At 40.5% G+C, this 18917-nt stretch overlaps 1 protein-coding gene across 2 annotated transcripts in view; it reads right to left on the bottom strand.

Moving 5' to 3' along the window:
* The window catches only part of ANK3 (ankyrin 3), a 308301-nt gene extending 289596 nt beyond the window's left edge, over positions 1-18705 (bottom strand). For both annotated transcript variants that reach the window (XM_056494940.1, XM_056494941.1), the window contains exon 1: positions 18481-18705. In XM_056494940.1, coding sequence (XP_056350915.1) covers positions 18481-18489 — 9 coding nt within the window. In that variant the 5' untranslated portion in view covers positions 18490-18705. The remainder of the gene's footprint in view (positions 1-18480) is intronic.
* Between the last annotated feature and the right edge of the window lie 212 nt (positions 18706-18917).

Raw genomic sequence — 18917 nt, 5'->3', positions numbered from 1 at the left:
AGGAACCACTTCTCACCCACAGAAACTTGAAATTAAAACATAATATAAACTTTATTTACCAAGACAAGAATAGATATGTTTTCCTTATAGAGTCTCTTTATATTTTGTTTCACAAATCTAAGCAAATTTTAATTTCTCAGTTTGTCAGGAACAACCCAAATTCACAAATCAATTTACGCTCCACGTAATAATTTAATTTTATGAATAAACGAAAAGCTACAAAACTATTCAGAAAAGCCTACCATGAGCATTTGCTTTACCATTAGCAATGAGTGCTTCTCCTGTGGGAGCAAACAGCAGAGAATACTCTCCCCTGACAACAATAACGTGCACGGGAACTGAAGCAACCACATTAGCAAATCTAGTGGTAAAAGACAGCTTTGAAGGAAATGCAACACCACCACAAATATCAGAAACAGAACATGACTGCTCATCTCGTCATGACAAAAGCTGGTGTTTGCTGATGCTGAATTACAAACACCGAGCATCCACTGCCACTGTGCACACAGAATGAATCATTCCACCATATAATGATGAAATGTCAAGAGCTCAAGCCCCCTGATATTGGCTCCACTGAAATCAGTAGTGTTATTTCAGGAGAGACAGGCTTAAAAAGGACCTGACTCACTTCCACCAGAGTCATGGACAGCTGTTCTTCCAGACCACTACTGATCTTGCAGTGGGGAATAGCTCATCACACCCAGGAGCCTCTGATCCCTCAGCACCTGTCCCCACACAAACTGAAATTTCTGCTCCTTGAAATTTCTCATCCAAAGACATACTGCTGACCAGATTTTCAGCAGTGCGCCACAACGGAAGAGTCCCCTCTGGAGACTGCCACTAATGCTGCTGAGTCAAACCTTGGAGTTACAACAGAGCAAATGTCCCTGGCAGAGATTGCAAAGTGTGTTCCCAATGCAGTGAGACCAGGGTGCTGGCTCAAGAAAAGTGGATTGAGCTAATTTGCCTGTTAGTCCAAAAAACAATGCTGGCTGCCCTAAGCAGCCTGACCCCAAACACTGATTTTTCACCTGCTGCATAAGCAGCTGGCTCTTCCCTGCACAAGGCATTCATTCTTGATAGAAAGAAATGGAACCCAATGCTGAAATCATGCTATAGAGAGCAACTAAGCAAAGCAGACAGATAAATTAATAAACAGATTAGAATGACCTTAAGAGGTCAGCATGAGCTCTCTCCTGTGTACTTTTAAGAAAAAACTCTGTTTACACATTTCTCTTAGGAGTTTCCATCACTGATTTACACAATATATACACTGAGAGATATGAGGAACAGTAATTGTGCAGGTTTTCTAAAGATTTTGGAGGAGGCAGAGGAAGAAGGGGAACAAAAGATTCATCAAAACAAAAAAATATGCATTTTCAGCAAAGCTTCTGGTACAAGAGTTTAATGTGAAATTTCCCACTACTCAGAAGTGACTGATGCCCAGCAAATAACCATGAAATGAAGTGGGGGAAAAAATTCACTACAGAAGTTTTGAGCTGGTCTAATTTATTTTTAATTCCTGCATTTCTGATTATCTTTTAAAGCTTCAGAGGACCAAGGAATTTTCACGGCTAATTTCATTCTTGCAGTTCGATGGGGAAGAGGTAAGAATACTCTTGTTAAAAAGCAAAGCACATTTTACATTTCTAATGACAGCTGAGTTCAGTACTCTCCTATAATTGAGATTCCACAATTTACTGGAAAATGATAACACAAACATACAGGATAAAGACTCTCCATAATGCCTTGGGATTCAACAGTTTCAAAACACTGAAACTGTAAAAGTGTGGCTGGAAATTTCAGGACAAGTGAAGCTCAGATGCAAGAGGCACAGGCTGCTGGTAGGGAGGAACCCTGAAGGATAAAGCAGAGAAACTAATTAGGCTTTCTATTCCATCAGAGCTAATCCTGTCCAGTGTAGTCTCAGCAATAAATATTGATGTGATACCTTCATGATCCTTTGAAAGCTGTATCCCCACTGAATACCACAGTGCTAAAACAAGGCATTGTTCTGCTTTCATCTAAATTGTCCATCCTTCATAACAAATCTCAGTGACACCTCCTGGGTGGTTTCTTATCTTTATCCTCCCCACCAAGACTGGTATTTTCAGCATAGTTGCTGAAAATCTATTCCTTTGGCCAATCTGTTTTAAATGCAGAGCTAGTGCATGTCTTTATGCTCAGAAATGAGACCCTGTTTTCCAGATGAAGGCTTATTTTTGAGGCACAACCTAATAATATAATTCTGGAAAACCTGAACACACACTGCTGATTGTGTTTTACCAATAGCAAATGGTGTGATCTTTTCCTTGCTGCCCCTCCTGTATATTTATTTCAGAAATGGTGTAAGAACAGGAAAACCAAGAGTGGATGAAGAGGGAATGGGATACGAATGGCAGTCAAAGAGCAGAAGGAAGACTTGCCACCACTCAACTCTAGAGATAAATGAGACAGAAGGTGATGGAAAGGCTAAATATGGAGAAAGCACAGCTGCCAAGAAAGGAAGTATCTAAAGAGAACAGGAAGGCAGGAAATAGCCATTTCAGGATACCCTCTTTAGGATGGACAGGTGGCATAACTCACTGGAGTGAGTTTTCAACTGGCTCAGGAGTTTACAGCCAAATACCATTTGTTTATCTAACTCCTCCTAGTTAGCTCAGTAATGCTCCTCAAGTACACCTTCACTGGCCATTCAGGGATTCATCTTCTGAATCAAAACAATAAATTTAAAACCTTCCACCAAACACACTGTGAAAAAAAGGGCAAATTTCTGCCAAGCCCAGAAAAATGATTGCTGCCTGTTTAAAATAGAGTAGTTCCCATTAGGCCGTCCTGGGTCAAGCCCGTGTCTAACACTGACATGGAAGTAGCCTTAACATGCAGCTAGCCATGAAGGACATGCTCCAGCCCAACACAGCACATGCCAGCTACCTCCAGGATTCCAGCAGCATGAAGGAAAAATCAAACTGAGGAGGGAAACACTGCTTCCGGCAGGTTTAAGAAGCCGCAGCCGCTCCATGTTGAAACGCAAGGGTTTGCAGTCACACCCTGGTATTGGCTGCAGCTCGTGTGGCGAAGGCTCACAAAGAAGGGGAGTCTTTGCCATTACCTCACCAGACACGGAGTGCTGGGGCTGTGCCCTTGGCCTCCCGTGCTCACAGCAGGAGCTCACAAATGTAAACCTGTCGCACTGTTTCCTCCACCTACCCCCCAGAGGCCAATGACACCGTTCCAGTCACCAGAGAGGGGATTTGGGTTGGGCAGTTGCCCCCACAGAAACATCACCTTTTTCTAGGTGACAATAACAAGCAGACTGTGACCAGCCATTGCTGGAATAGCACATCAGACTCCAAAATTTGTTTAATCCTAAACGCCCTCGGCTGCTCTATCTTGTTGGCAGTTGGGCTGGTCCTCTAGAATGTGTGAATCATCTGTATGAGCTTCAGCCATAGAAGGTGGTGTGTGCTATAAGACTATAACTACATTGTTGGACACCATAAAAATTATTTCTATATCATGGTAAAATATTAACAGTCAAAATTTAAAACCCACCCCAGAATTTAGGTATAAATGTATCTCCTACTCCTGAGGCAACCTGTCATCCCCGACAGAAGCATATGTCAGGAAGGTATCCTAATTTACCATTAAAAATGATTTCAATTATATTTTTTTCCATGCCTCCTTCCAAAGCTGCTCTTTGCATTTCTGGGAGAATAGAAGGGCCAATGTGGTTTAATTTGCTTTTTCAACAATCAGTACTGAATCCTTTACCAAGGAAATCGATTAACTGTGAGGCTGTCATACACTTTCATATGGTAGGAAGACAAACATGCTCAGAAAATAAAGGGTGGGAGTCTGAATATATTCTCTGAAACAATGATAAACCTTTCAGATGCCTTTTTCCCTGTCAAGGGAATTCACATTATAAATTAAGATGCCAAGTTAATATTTAAAACAAGTTAGAAAAAGCTGAAGAAGTGTACTTCTTAGATTTGGCAATCTGTTTTTTGAGTATAAACACATGGAAATCATCCATTTCCAAGTGGGAGGTAGAAATTACATGGATATCAGGAAAGCAAAAAACTGCAACATAGAAGGTAATAATCAAATATGTCTCTTAAGCACAGTTTCAGGCAAAAGGCTTATGCCCTAAGAGAAATTAGTCTCACTGAAACTGGAATTTTATTCCAGAATATAATTGACCACAATATTTTCAAGCCCCAAAAATACATAAAACTGATCAAAGTGACACACAGCAAAAAACATAGCTTTCATAAGATTAATGCTTATTGTACACTTGTTTTTCTTAGCCATGTCCATAATATTCATTTACATGAGCACATGTTGATTATCAGTCTCTCCTTTGAAAAATGCTTCATTCAGATACTTGTTTACCTGTAATTGTATGTTTTGAATACACTATGAAAACTATAATCACATTGAAATTCTTTAACTAACATATATTTAAAGCCAGGAATACTAAAATAATGCAAAACAACTGAGTTGCAATGGTAATACTGATTCCAGCAAAGAACACACCCATCAGCATCTAGCATAAACAGAACCATCCTGATTCTACCACCATCCTTATTCAAAACAAATTATCAAACCAAAGCCACTCCACACCCAGAAGCAAATTGGTTGAACACAAAATGAGTCAAAAACAGCATTATAGCAGACTGTCTGTACAGGGTGTTACCTTTTTTCCTTTCTTTTTCCTGTGAGCAGGTTTAGCATTTTTCTCCTTTGCTTCCTCACTCATTTTTCAGCAGGTAAATGTACAGGGGAAGGGGAATAAAAGAGATCACTGCTTGTATTCCAACATGCAAAGCCACTCAAGTATTCACAGCCCTGAAACCAAAGTCCATCTGCTGACGCTTCTCAGACAAGTAACAGAATAACTGCTTTTAAAGGCAGCCTCTGCTCCTCCTGCACAGCCTGGAATCGCTCATAGCCTTGCTCTGCTTTCCCCTGTGAGAAACGGGCTGTTCTCACATCAGTCCGATCCCTCTAAAGAAAAGCAAAGGCGTTTTCCTCTCTCTTTCTTAACCAGTCTTTACTCCCGAGATAGGATCTCCACGTTTGCTCTCCTGGTCCTCCAGAGCGCTGCCAGCCTCTCGAATGGAGCTGATGAGGCACGCAGCAATTAGCAGCCGACGCCGGCAGCTCTCAGAAGGGCTCACCAGCGGATCCTTCGCCGTTTCTCGCAGACAGAGAAGGCGAGCCCGAATCGCTCGGATTGCCGGTCGCATACAATACCGACATGTGTTGAATGCATCAGGGCATACCAGAAAAGGAAGCCTCCAAGAGTGATAAAAGATCAGGTTACTGGATCTTAAAGCCACTCCCAGGCAGATTCAAACAATAAAAGGCACAACACGCTGCTGAAGAAATTGCTAGATGAGATGTTTACGTTTCCAACAGCTCTATATCCCCGTCCAAAGGACCTGAAAATTGCCACTCCGAACAATAAGCTTTGCAGTATTAATTATTCATCTCATAAAAGCAGCAACAGCATTTCAGCAAAACACACGTTTACAACTATTCCTGCCTGTGCGAGCTTGCTCCTCCCTTGTTTGCCTGTTCCTATGACAGGATTTGCAGGGTCCCTGCAAAGGCAGAGCTCACACAAGTGTTACGTGCCTCATGTATGTGCACGACCGGCAAGTCACAGATCATGTTTCCACATGCTGCCACCTACTCCGCTGAATGCTTTGGCGACTTCCCTACAAGTCTCACGGGAAAAAAATTTAAAAAAATAAAAATCAGGAGAGGCCAGAGGCTTCAGAGCAGTAATTCTGTCCCCTCTGTGCCCATTAGAACATACACACAACCCACACGTTACCAACAGCCATGACACCAGCCATTCAACACGTCTGAATTACGTCATTACCACATTTCAGACTGTGCTCCTCTTTAGGCACATCCAGAGATTCCTACGCTGACATTGCCCCTCAGGATCCCCTTCAGGGGAGGTGAGAGGGTGTAACAGGTGTCACACATCCTGCAACAGACCCTTCCTCTGTACTCATACTGCAGACTTGAAGTAGCAAAACGCTAATTTGCCCATTTCTGAAGTGAAATCAGTCACATCAGAGGCTGACAGAAGTGGCAATGAGAGGGTTTGCTGGGTTATTTTGCTGGGGGGTAAGGGGGTGATATTTGGCTGTTTGTCTGCATGTTGAGGTTTTCCTTAAACAGCAAACGACCAATTAATACATGCATTTTGGGGGTGGATGAGGTTCACATCAGGATCCTCCTGCCTCTTTCAGATCATCTCACCCTTCACCCTCCTTTCAGCAGCATTTCACTCATGACAAACAACATGCATACCACAGACTAAGAAAAGAAAAAGATGTAATGTACTGATTCATAATGCTATTTGCCTGAAAGCTTTCTCCTTGGATCATTCCCGACAAATGAATCTCAGTGAGCAACCACAACAGCACCATCAGATGGAAGCTGTTTTCTCTGTGCTTGCAACAAGTCCTTGAGCTCGCCGTCTCCATGGGCTGGAAACAAACTGGCATCACCTGACTCTGGGGCTCCAAACCAAGGAGTTAATTCCCCACATCAGCCTGGCAAGGTTGGTATTCTGAGGATCTGCACCTCATACAGTGAGAATTTAAATAAACATTGTCAAAACACTATTCAAAATTAACCTTGAATCTTCATTTATGTCACTGACATATGATGAAATGCATAACTACAGACAATATTTTGGTCCAAAACACAAACACTGTCGATAATACACAAATACAGGAATTTAATTTTCACAGGCAGTTTGTTTTTAATGGCCATCTTGGAGAATGAAAAAGCACCCCAGCCTTTGCCAATTGCACTTTTTCTATATGTTATGTTACAAACTAAACTGCTCTCTGCTGGTTAACAGTGGGTAAAACAATGCTTAAACAGTCAAAATAACATCCAATCCTTAATGCACGCCCAAAGCAAACCTCCTCTCTTCAAGACGATTTTCTACTATGTGTGCATCTGCCTGAGCAACACATTGTTTTCTGAATTAAGTCCAAATAGGTAGAGTTCAAGTACAATTAACAGTGTGTTCTTAATAAGTTCAGGCTTGGATCCCTTACACTAGCTAGCTAAAAGAAAGACTCTAATTTGTGGCATGCTTAGCTGATCGTATGCATAGAAAGCAATTTTGTATTACTTTTTAAATTAAAATGTTATAAACAGTCATGCTTCCTCAGGATTAAAAAAAGGAAAAAATGGCCTCTTCCCAGAGCAACTCATTGGCTATCAGATGCTGACACATTCAAACCATTCCCTGATCTCAGGCACCCAATGGAGGAATAGCACAGGCTCCCACTGAACTTACGTTATTCCAATGGGTACCTCAAAGTCCAGCCCATGAGATGGAAACTGTTTTTAGGTTTTAGGACACATCACATCCTGTCCATAACTCAGGTAGCACTGAAGATATTGACTTATCAGTGTCCTACTTCAGAACCCCTTTAATTTTTCATGTTTTTCTCTCTCATTTTAACAAAAATGAGTAATCTCCCAAGCACTGGTATATTTAGAACATGAGGGAAAAATCTAGATAAGCAATACAAGAATTTTATAGTCACAAGATGCTCAGAGAGGTAGGAAAAGCTCTCGCACTCCTCTCTTCCCATATTGCTCAGCTAACCATAGCAACCCTGCTGAAAAGAAATGTAATGAATCTCTCTTCTACCACTTGAAATAATCATTCATCTGTCAACATATAGACACTTTTATGAGGTCTTGTTTTTAATTTACTCCTTATCTCAAAAAACGTGTCTCTTATACTCCGAGTAAGGAGGCAGAAGAGGCAGGTAAGTACTAGATATAAGAGTACTTAATAGAAATACACAACAGATTTCTTAGGAAAGGTTTTTAGGAAGGAAAAAAAGAAGAAAGAATAAATTATTTTTCCTTCTTCAAAATCAAGCCTTTCAACTTTATTCCTCTGCAGATCCACAAATTAACTTTGATAGTAAAACTATTATCAAGCGACTGCTGACATCAGTCTGTCTCTAAATTACACTCTGGAAATTACTGAGATTATCCTTCTTCCATCCCTAGGCTTTTAGCATGTTCAAGATAAATCTGTGCATTGAAATGCCTAAAGCAACTGAAATGGAAGGAGATATGCCAAACAAGACTGCCTGCAAAAATTAAGATTTTCAAACACCCAAGAAAAGTCTCTTATGCACATTAAAGTGTGTCACAAGCAAAAAAAAAAAAAAACAAAAAAAAAAAAAAAAAAAAAAAAAAAAAACCCCTAAACTTAAAAGAACTCTGTAGTTTTAAGAAACAACAGAAAATAAGGACAATTTAAAGTTTTAGAAATTAGCGTAAAGAAAAAAAAAGCAAATAAAACTAAAAGCAAATACCAGAGCAGAATTACCTTAAAATATGCTAAGGAAGCATTGGCATTCAGAAAGAACATATGCTTAAAAACACTGCTGTAATGCTATGATCAAAGCAGCAGTTCAATAAATTACAAATTACAGCTACTATCTACTGTCTAGGTAGCCCTTGCTTACATTTTCATCTTTTCAACGTTCACAACATTTACTTCATTGCAGAGGTGCACATATTTTGGTGTATTTTGTGTATGATTTGGTAAGCTACAGCAAAGGAACAACATGCTGTAGGGAAATTTTAGGAATTTCTTAGGGAAATACAACCCTAAGAAAATGCACAGCTCCTTGGAAAACTGAAGCTAATGCTACTGTGCTTTGAAATCTTTTGATTAGTGATGAGAACACACACACTGCTCCCTGTAACTTGCTGCTTAATCACAGCAGTGTCTAGAAGTGAACTTTCTCAACCTCCTCGATACATATCAGTTCTAGGACAGTTCTATTTTTAAATCAAAACTCGCATAAGAGGATAAGAGGATGGGCCAAGTTCCTTCTATCAGGACAGTTCTATTTATAAGTTAGACTGACTTGAATGCGAGAAGCGAGGGGGACACAACTTGTTATTGGGAACCTGTTTTGTAACCACGTTCGTGGGATTCGAAAAGAATGGCTATGGTAATTCCTTGATTTACCAAAACACCATCCAAACAGCCAAGCAATTCCAAAGCCTAACTACAGGACTATGGGCACTCAGAAAACAGGCCAGCCAAAAAGCCAGCTTGCTCCTAATACATGTAGAAACCCACAAGCTTAACTTAAAAAACTTACGGCATTCAGCATTAACTGCAGGATCACTTTGCAGGACCACTTAGTACTTCCTCGAGCAATATCCTACACTATAAGCAGCCAAAACTCAAGGTTAAATCAAGTATTACTTAGACAGGAATGGAATTTGTGCTGAGAGTATGGAAGGCAAAGTAACTTTACTTCTCTTTCTCCCTACAAAATTAAAACCAAAAGTCAATCTACAATGTCCATTTTCCTTTCAAATACAAAAGGAAGTACTTTGGGAAAATATTAAAAGCTAAGAAAAATGTTTTAAGCTCAGTCTTGATTGTTGTTTCAAATCCAAAATTTGAGCAAAACAGCATTTTGATTTAAATTCTGGTATTACTGACTCCATTAACTTACACTCGACATTTAACCCAGCCTATTTACCAATCTGCTTTTGTTTGCAAAGCAGCACGTGTGAAAGAGTCCATTATCCCATGTCAACATAAAAGCAACCCAAACCCCTCTTATGTTCAGACTAAGATTATGGGAATAGAGTGATGGTTACCACTTAGCAACCATACCCAGTCGCTGGCACAGTCCACTATAGACTCAACTACCAACCAAGATGATTTTCTTGGCCTAAATTTCCATGCTATAGGTTAGATCCCTCCCTCTAAATGGAAGTCCTGGAACAATATTCCAGGGTAGAAGCAGAAGTCAACTAAAGAAATAAGAGTCCTCTGACCAAACTCTCAAGAGAGCTGCACTCTCCTGTGCTAGCAGGAAAGAAGTTCCTGCAACTCCTTTGGGATGGCAGATACTTCTTTTAGATAAAAGATTTATTCTCACCTTTAAAAAGCCAACTGAGAATTAAATGCAAGCAATGGCAAAACAACTCAGGTTAACAACTTAAAATTAACTTTTGTATTAAGTCTACGGATGAACATGAGATGCTAACATGAATCAAAACCAAGCTGTCTTGCCTTCACAATTATTTTAACATATGTTAGCTAACTGAATTTAGGAGGCTCGAGGACAAACACATCCCTTGAGGACAGAACTGAAGGGAGTCTGGGAGTGAAGCCCAGAGTGGCTGGGAAATTACTCTCAGGGAAAAAGCAAGCTAAGAGATTAAATTCCTTCCCTCTCTCCCTTCAGGGGGTAAATCAGCTTGCCTTAAAACGTCCTTCAGTAGCTGAAATTTTCAAGAACTCCAGTCCATTAGCAAGGGAGTACCAAACCAAAAATTAGGTACAGAAAAAGAATCATATCGCAAAAGTCCTGCAAAATTTGTTAGCACAGTTAGCACTCTGCCAACTGCATTTGAAAACACAATTACATAAAGAGAACATACTTTATATCCAAGCTCTATAAATTCTTATTTACCAGTTGAGATGCTTCATGAAAGATTCTGGTTCGATTTCATTCCTGTAGTGTTTTGCAAAATCTCTTTTTTACCATATATTTTAGAAGCATTCTTCTAAGTGTAAGCCAAGAAAAACAGACCATTTTGCTAAGCTAAGATAGCAAGTTTTATAGTAAGCACACATATTGCTGTCAGGAAAGTCTTGCACAAGGAAGGAGGGCAGTGGACCAGCCCATTCTGGACAAACTTCCACAGGACCACAGTGCAGGGCAGAGAAGCCATACCCTACAAAGTAATCTCTCAGCCAAGGTATTTCAATCAATGTCCCTTTCCTTCAGCACCTTGGCAGGACTTGGAAGCCGGCCTTGGAAGCAGTGTCTCCCCGTGTTTACATCTAGGATGCAAGAGGACACCACCCAGGGCTGGTTTTCATAGGCTGTGCCCATGGCCAGGGGCAGGTGTGTGTCACCTCGCCTTGGTGCCACCAGGCTGGCTGGCCAGGGCTCCTGTCATCACAGGGATTTGCCAGGGTGTTTATCAGACAACAATGCCTCACAACAGCTCATCTGTGGTCAGAATCTCTCAAATCCAGCCTTATCCAACCCCATTAAGACAAGTATGTGGGGCAATGGAAGGTGGACACAGAGCAGATCCCCACAGAGGTGTAGAGCAGCCTCTGCTCCCCAGGACACTACTTATTGTGACGAGCACTGTGAAAAGGACAGGACCTTCACAAGCCAGGGAAATGGTATAAGCCTTCATGACAGATTATTCATAAATTCACTGAACTAGTAAGTGCTGAACAACCCAAATTTAGCTTTGATTCTAAGGCCCCAGGCTGTAAGATTTTTTTAAAGCCAGACACTCCTTCAAATTTCACTGATGAAATCACAGCAGCAAGAAAAGCTGTTCTTTTAAACATGCAGGAAAAAAGTAATGTTGGAGCAACTCCACTCTGGAAGCACATTCGGAGCATAACACAGTAAATTATCTAGCAGCTTTTTTGCCTAATTAGAGAGAAAAAATGGGCCTCCTGACATTTTGGTTAGGTGACAATTTCTTCATTTCTTACCTTTTAATTTAAATCATAATATCACAAGTATCTTCTGTAAACATCAATTTAAAATGGCAAGAGAAGCACTAAGTCACAGCACTAACTGAAAAATGCTTAACATTAAATCTTGACGTTTCCACTTATGGATAAAACAAAAATTATTTCAAGTTTCATGACTATTATGGTCAATCAGTTCCTTATGCATGTATAGGAGCTGTTTAACAGTCATCTGCCCAAGTGCCTTTTAAAGACAAAACCCCCAAATTTGATACCCCAGTTTACACTGTTAACAGTGTAAATCTCATCTAAAAATATCTGTTTATATTTGCACATAGACAGCTATACTACAATATAATCCTGAGGTAAACAAGCGTTTATAAGCTATTGAATTAGATTTTTTGCCCTCCAGAGAATAAAATTTCCTTACATGTTTTGGTCATTTTGCATTCTGACAAAAACATGACTAAGAAAAAAATATTTGGGGGCAGGGGAGGAAAAAAGAGGAGTTGTTTGCAATCCTGCCTCTCATACAATACCTTTCTCCTGCTCCATGCTTTAGGAAGGAAAAGGTGCCAAAAAATTTGGCTGCTTTCATGAAAACTTAATTATTGGTTTGGGGGTTTTGTTTATTGTTGGGGCTTTTTTAACATCTCAAACCATAGAAGCAGTAGGGTTTTTTTGATCCAGCTACAACACATACAAAAATAGTGAAATTATGGCCATAATTATTTCACAGAGCACCAGATGATGGGTCATATCCTATTTACATTCCAGCCAGTATGCCAGCCATGATTAGATTTCTCTCATTAGAAGATATGTGGATGGGAATAAATTCACAGATAATGGAGACACAAGAGAGACTAAACTGGAGGGACTGTGTAAGAGGTGAAACAGCAAAATGCATTAAATCTCATCACTCAGTAATATAAAGAGAGAGACATTGTTACATTTCCTCTCTTCCTCACCCTGTGCCCATAATGTGTGGTGTCCCAGAGAATCTCAACATCTCATAGCATCACGTTTTCAGCCTTGATGAGATTTTTTTTTTTTTTTTCTTAAATCTCACGTAAAGAGTAAAAGTAGTTTGAAGTTTCATCTCTTCCCAACAGGAAAATAAGTAAGATTTTTTGTTTCCAAAAACAACAATCAGTCAATCATATGAGGCTGCCCTGGGTCTGTGCCTGTCAATTAAAAATATACACTTTTAATTTAAATTATGAAGTTAATTTACACACAGCTCAAAAGGAACAATTTCCATCTATCAAGATCTGTCAAATATTTGTTTCAACAGACCTGAACCAAAATTAAGAGTTTCTTCCTACAATTTGTTGATTTATAATACTATAATAATGTACGGCTTTGTGCCTAACACATATTACAAAGATTTAAAACAAACACCATCAATAAATTCATTTCCTCTATGTCTACAGAACTTTGAAGAATCTTTTCAAACCTGGAACTACACAAAAAGATTCTCTGCTAAAATGTACAAATTTTTAACAAATTTAACCATGGACAATTACCACCTAAAACTGTGTTTTCCTTAAGCTTAGACTATGGAATAAAGTCTACCATAAAGATCAGTGAAGCACATGGTGGAAGGCAGGTATTCATGACTCTATTCTTGTCTGGTTTCTGCAATAAAAAAATCAAATTGGTCATAAAGAGAACAGGTTTTCCATCTTAGCAAGAAAATAATTTTCCCCAACTCGTGTTTTTGCCCATGATGGTAATTGTCAAGTGATCTCCCTGCCTTTACCTTCATCCACAAACTTTTCCCTTTTAGTTCCTCCTCCTCTGCTACTGAGGGGGAGCAGTGAGAGAGGGACTGGGTGGGCATCTGGAGAACACCAACCAAGGACAATCACTGCTGTCTGGAACCTCTGCACAGGCCTCATGGTCAAAGCTAGATACTTATGCTGCAATATTATGCTCTCTACAACTGAGCATGAGGGAGAACTGATATTCTGAAATCTTCACCATAAAGATTAAATGGTTTTGTTAATCAGGAAATCCTAAGGAAACAGAAATTATTAAAAAAAATGTCTTTGGAGGGATCCAAAAAATTAGAAGGAAAAATGTCAGTGAAAAATGGCTATAACCAGCATGTTCTCTTTATCTCAAATATATTTTTTCTATTTCTCTTATCAGCTGGAAGGCGAGTGGGAGAAAGAAGCCTCTACTTGAACAGCTAAAATGTTAATATGCACTTTGTCATTCTGGCATGTACATCTTATGCATGCAAAAGCAATATTCAGTGTGCACTTAAGGCCTAGAGCTTCACATCTGGAACTTTTACAGGGTGCTGCAGAACTGCCCAAGTGAACAAAAGCAGCAGGAAAGTAAAAGACCTTCGTCTGTCTGAGACCAGGGAAGTTGCTGCACAGGATGCAACAGGACTGCAACATCATGCTCGTGGTGCAGCTGTGACAGCAGCCACACGACTTGAAAAGGACACTAAGTGTGGATTGTTGCCAGGCTGATGGAAATTAGTTTGTGTGCTGCACTTTTAATGTACAGCCTTGCCCTCTCCCAGAACTGCTCATGTTCAATTATTCCAATAATCTGCTGAAGACAGAGCTGAAGAGCCATGCAAGAACAGAAATTGTGCAGCATGACATTGCAGAAGATGGTCCCTGGGGGGAAAGGTCTCTCCTGTCATTATCCACACAAAATAAATAACCCTTGTGGTTGCTGAACAGCTCTTTGTAATAATTCAGGTTCTTTCTCAATTCAGATTAATCCTTACTGTTACAAATATGAAAAACATAGTAATTCTAATGTGGAGGAAGAATTTAAAAAAATCTCTAAATGAGCAGCACCACAGGATTCAAAGAACTTTGTAAATGATAGCAGAGAATTAAAATACAAATGAAAGCATGTTCCCTGAACGCAAAATTCCAGTAGTTACAACTCAGATGTTTCCAAGAAGCTGGGATGAGGAGGATGAGGTTTATTTAAAAAGCACCTTTTGTGATACTGTATTATTTAAGTGGCAGCAATCAAAACTCACAACAAGTAATATTGATGCATTACACGCAGAAACCTCAGTGCTGGGACTCCAGACTCTCTGCAGACTCTGAAAAGATTCCAACACTCCTTTTAGGAAATACCTGAAAGGATACAGTACCTTAGCCAAAATTTGAGACAGGAAAAGATAATTATACCAGACCTTACAACCCTACTGTCAACTTAGTGTCCTGTTAAGGGATTATAACCTCCAGTTTCAACAGGTTTTCAGGGTTAAAGAAAACATGGCTATTTCTGCTGCAAACACCAAGTAACCAGACAATTAGTGGATATAGAAAAGTTTGCACCCCCCAAGGCACAAAAATGTTAAAGGGAAGCCCTTCTGGTCAGAAATTTAAATTTAAAAACTGTTTATTTTCTCAAATACCAATCCATTGCTACAATCTTATTCAAGCTGTCTTCTTCCCTAGGGCTGTAAACTGTATTTTACCTTGCTGTACAGAACATTTACTCAAATAATGTGATGAAATGGTCACACTTCAGTGGTCACTAATTATCTATGGATAATCATCTATTATTTATGGACATGAAGCTTTCTTGGGAATTTTCTGCAGTGCCAGTCCTAAACTCCTATGAGAAATCTCAGCCATTGTACTGGTCTAAGTATTTTCTGGAAGGACAGATGTTTTTTTGCAAGGCTTTTGCAGAAAAAAAGGAAAGTTAACATAAGGACAACATGCATCATCTAAGCTCTTCAATGTGCCAGTGGAAGTCAAGGGTCTGCTGAAGAAGCATATGACACAATCTCTGGCTCCCAGATAACTTAAGGAAACTGACTGGAAAGGTAAACAACTGGCTGAAAAAGCTCTTTCCTTCTCCCCAGCTCAGGATCCTTACCTTGCTACACCTCTCCAAGGGCTTTCCATCATGGCATTTCTGTATAGAGAGCTGCTAAGCATCACCTGTATCTCCTCAGTCATACAAACAAGATTCATACATGGAATATTTGGAAATATCAACTCATCTGACCTCCAAAGAGCATTTTACCATCACATTTAGTATCATTTTCCATGGCAAATAAAGTCACAATGTTGTCTGAAGCACATGAGAGTATAATTTGCTGCTTTCTAGCCAAAACTGTTAAACACCTGTAATTCAAGATTAAAGTAATCCATATGATGGCATAAGTAAGAACACTGGCATCGGTTTCAACACCACCAACATAGATGGAGTTTGAAAAAGCAAAACACTTGTTAACCTTTAGGGCTTCCCAATCTTTCCTTATTAATTCAAACTAGAGTGCTCACTTCCCACTACTACTATAACAAGTGACATCTTTCTCTAATGATTTTTAGGATCACAAGTTTTTAGGATCACAAGATATTTGGTCAACTGTGAAAAATTGCGTGAAGTTGTCGCTGGTTGTTTTTTCTTTTACTCATTGCCTGTGGAACTTTTTCCCATTGACTTGCTACAGAAGCACTGATGGCTAGAGTGTTTGAGATAGCGGGAGGGTGAACCCCTCTGGTTTTTGGGAGTTCTCTTGGAGGGAGGCACAGAGACATTGCTTGATTAGAAACGGGTAAGAGGGAAGAGCGGGCAGTCGCTCTCTCTTGCTCGCTCTTGCCTTCAGGTGAGGGAGGTCGCTGCTACCACTGCCATGACCCCGCAGCCCAGCCCTGCTAGGACGCCCTGCTGTTTCAGCTTGCTGTTTCCGAGCTCCTGCTGGAGCACCGGGACCGACACGCCCCAGGGCTGGTGAGCAAAGCCTCTCTTTTCCGTCCCTTGCCGCCTGGGCCCAGCCGCCATCGCCGCCGCTCCCCAGCCCGCGGCACAGCGCCCCCTGCAGGCGCGGGGGAATCATCGCCCCGCCCCGCGCGCCGGGGCCACCGGCGCCCCTGCCGGCTGTGACGGGAACTGCGCCCAGGGAAAGCGCCGCGGCCCGGAGGGCTGGAGCCGGGTTACTGTTCTGCTTGTTGTTCATTCCATCGTTGTTTCGTTGTTTGCCTTGTTATATATACTAGTAAAGAACTGCTATTCCTATCCCCATATCTTTGCTGAGAGCCCCTTAATTTCAAATATACACTAATTCAGAGGGAGGCAGTTTACATTCTCCATTTCAAGGGAGGGCCTTGCTGTCCCTAGCAGACACCTCTCTTCTCAAACCAACACAGATTTTGGTGCCCAATGTGGGACCTCAGCGCATCAAGAGAAAAGGGTGGAAAAGAAATAACAGCTCTTGAGTAACCTAATTTTTTGTATGCTGAATTTAGAAACCTTGTCAGGTAGCACCATGTGGTCTAGCTTACCCTGGTTCGAGTGGCATGTGATTGTGGCTATATTTCTCCCATTTGCAGGTCCTTATTTAAACATGAGTCCTATAACTAAGGCTACTGTGGCTGTTATCCAGTTTATTTTGTGGGTTGATAAAGTGAGGAATTAATGGATTTTTAACTTCCTCTGGAAGGCGGGTACATGGATTCAGGGCTATCACAAACTAACTGTTTTTGGACTTACTTCAATATTGGTACCTACTGTGAGGAAGTGACAGCAGGGAAATCAGGTTGGGTGTTCTTCCACTCCTTCACCCAGATTTTTGGGTCTACCTCACCAATTTTTGAAGGGTTCAAATCTTCTCTAAATGCTAATGGTATCATACAGTGGCTGGTGTTGCTGATATGCCTATTCTATTCAGCATTCAGAGATAAGGGGATACTGATGTGGATAACCACCCTGATACCTACTCCAGAAGACAGGGATGCTGCCCCACAGCCCACCTCAGAGATAAACCACCCGGATTGGGTGGGAGTTCTGGTGAAGGAGATACAGAAGATGGGCCAGATGCTGAAGGAGTACATCTCCCCAGGTTTTGAGAAACTCTCCTGCCTTGAAGAAGGAGAGTCTAATGGTGCAGCAATGGAATCCAGAAATGTTATAAACGTCCGGGTTCCATCTGAACCACAAGGGCAATCACAGCCAGCAGCAGTTGTGAAAACAATTGAAGTATGTAAGAAAGGAGAGAAATTGATCCAAATTCTGCTGAAATCCAGCTTCACCATTAAAAAGAGCAAAGTCAAAGGACCTGCCCGAGAGATTCAGTTCCTGGGAGAAGCGGCAAGATGAATGGCATCAGATTCCCACTGAAGTTATCAACAAGATCTCTGCAGCATCTCCACCGACAGCAAGAAGGAAACACAAGCTTTCCTAGGTGCCATAGGCTTTTGGAGAGTGCACATTCATGAGGACAACCAGATTGTGAGTTCTCTCTATCTGGTTACCTGCAAGAAAAACAATTTCCACTGGGGCCCTGAGCAGCAGCAAGCCTTTGCCCAAGGTGACACCTGTCTTTCAAACCAACACAGAAGTTTTTTCAAGCTCAAAATAGGTGAATTATTACAGCCATGAAAGCACCTTAGAAAGAAGAAACCTCTCTACATTCATCAACAACTGAAACTGACACAAAACATTAAAGGAGATATACTGATACAATTTTTACTGTAACAATTATGAACTAAGTTCTTGTATTTGTTTCCCTATTTTTCTTATTTCTGTTCACTGTTTTGAACTTCATTATCATTAATCTGGAAGCTCTCAAAAGAAGCAAATCCTCAATAGTAAACTTGATCTCAAAAAAAACAAAAAAAAAAGGCTGTCAAAAATTTCAGTTAAATATTTGGTTTACAGATATATTTCTATTCTAAGCAGGAGAAACAGCAAGAAAAAACTGAAAGCTCTGAAATTGTAACATTGACCTTGAAACAAGTTGCTTTAGTATTACTTTTAGTATTACTTAACTCAAGAGTTAAGCCCTAAGAATGCAGTGGATCATTACCAGAAGGAAAAATATTCCCACTTTCTTTATATTTTGCTGTGCCACACGAACTAGCAGTCCTGCTTGAAGGACCTATTCAACCCTCTGTTGTTTCCTCATGACTAACTCTTACACATTATCCACATACCATTTCCATATTGTTTATATAGCCACACTCACAGGATCTCCTTGCTGCCAGAAGGACCTCAAGTGCCTTCAACACCAAACAAAATGTGTTCTGATAACAGGAGGCAATACCAGGAATAGCTTCCCATAAGTTGCATCAGTAAGGTTCATATTTCACTATCTGCCTGTGGCCTTGTGCTTCACAGCAATTTCAGCTTATCTTTACGCAAGTTTGTTGCCAGAAAGGCAGTTTAACTTACGTTGGAAGTCCCAGTGACCGTTAACCAGAAGTGTTATACTTAAGATGCCCGTTTTTAAAATCTTTATGAAACCAGTAAGTACTTTGATAAACTCCACCTGATTCTAAAACTCCAGGAGTGGTCATAAATGCTTCAGGGCTACATCATTGTTACTAATACGTGTTGAGAAAAGTGAAAGTTTTTAGCATATAAAGTGTAT

This window comes from Oenanthe melanoleuca, chromosome 6 (genome assembly GCF_029582105.1).
Source record: "Oenanthe melanoleuca isolate GR-GAL-2019-014 chromosome 6, OMel1.0, whole genome shotgun sequence".
Taxonomy (NCBI): Eukaryota; Metazoa; Chordata; class Aves; order Passeriformes; family Muscicapidae; genus Oenanthe; species Oenanthe melanoleuca.
The sequence above is the reverse complement of the archived record's forward strand: the minus strand, read 5'-3'. Positions and strand labels throughout refer to the sequence as shown.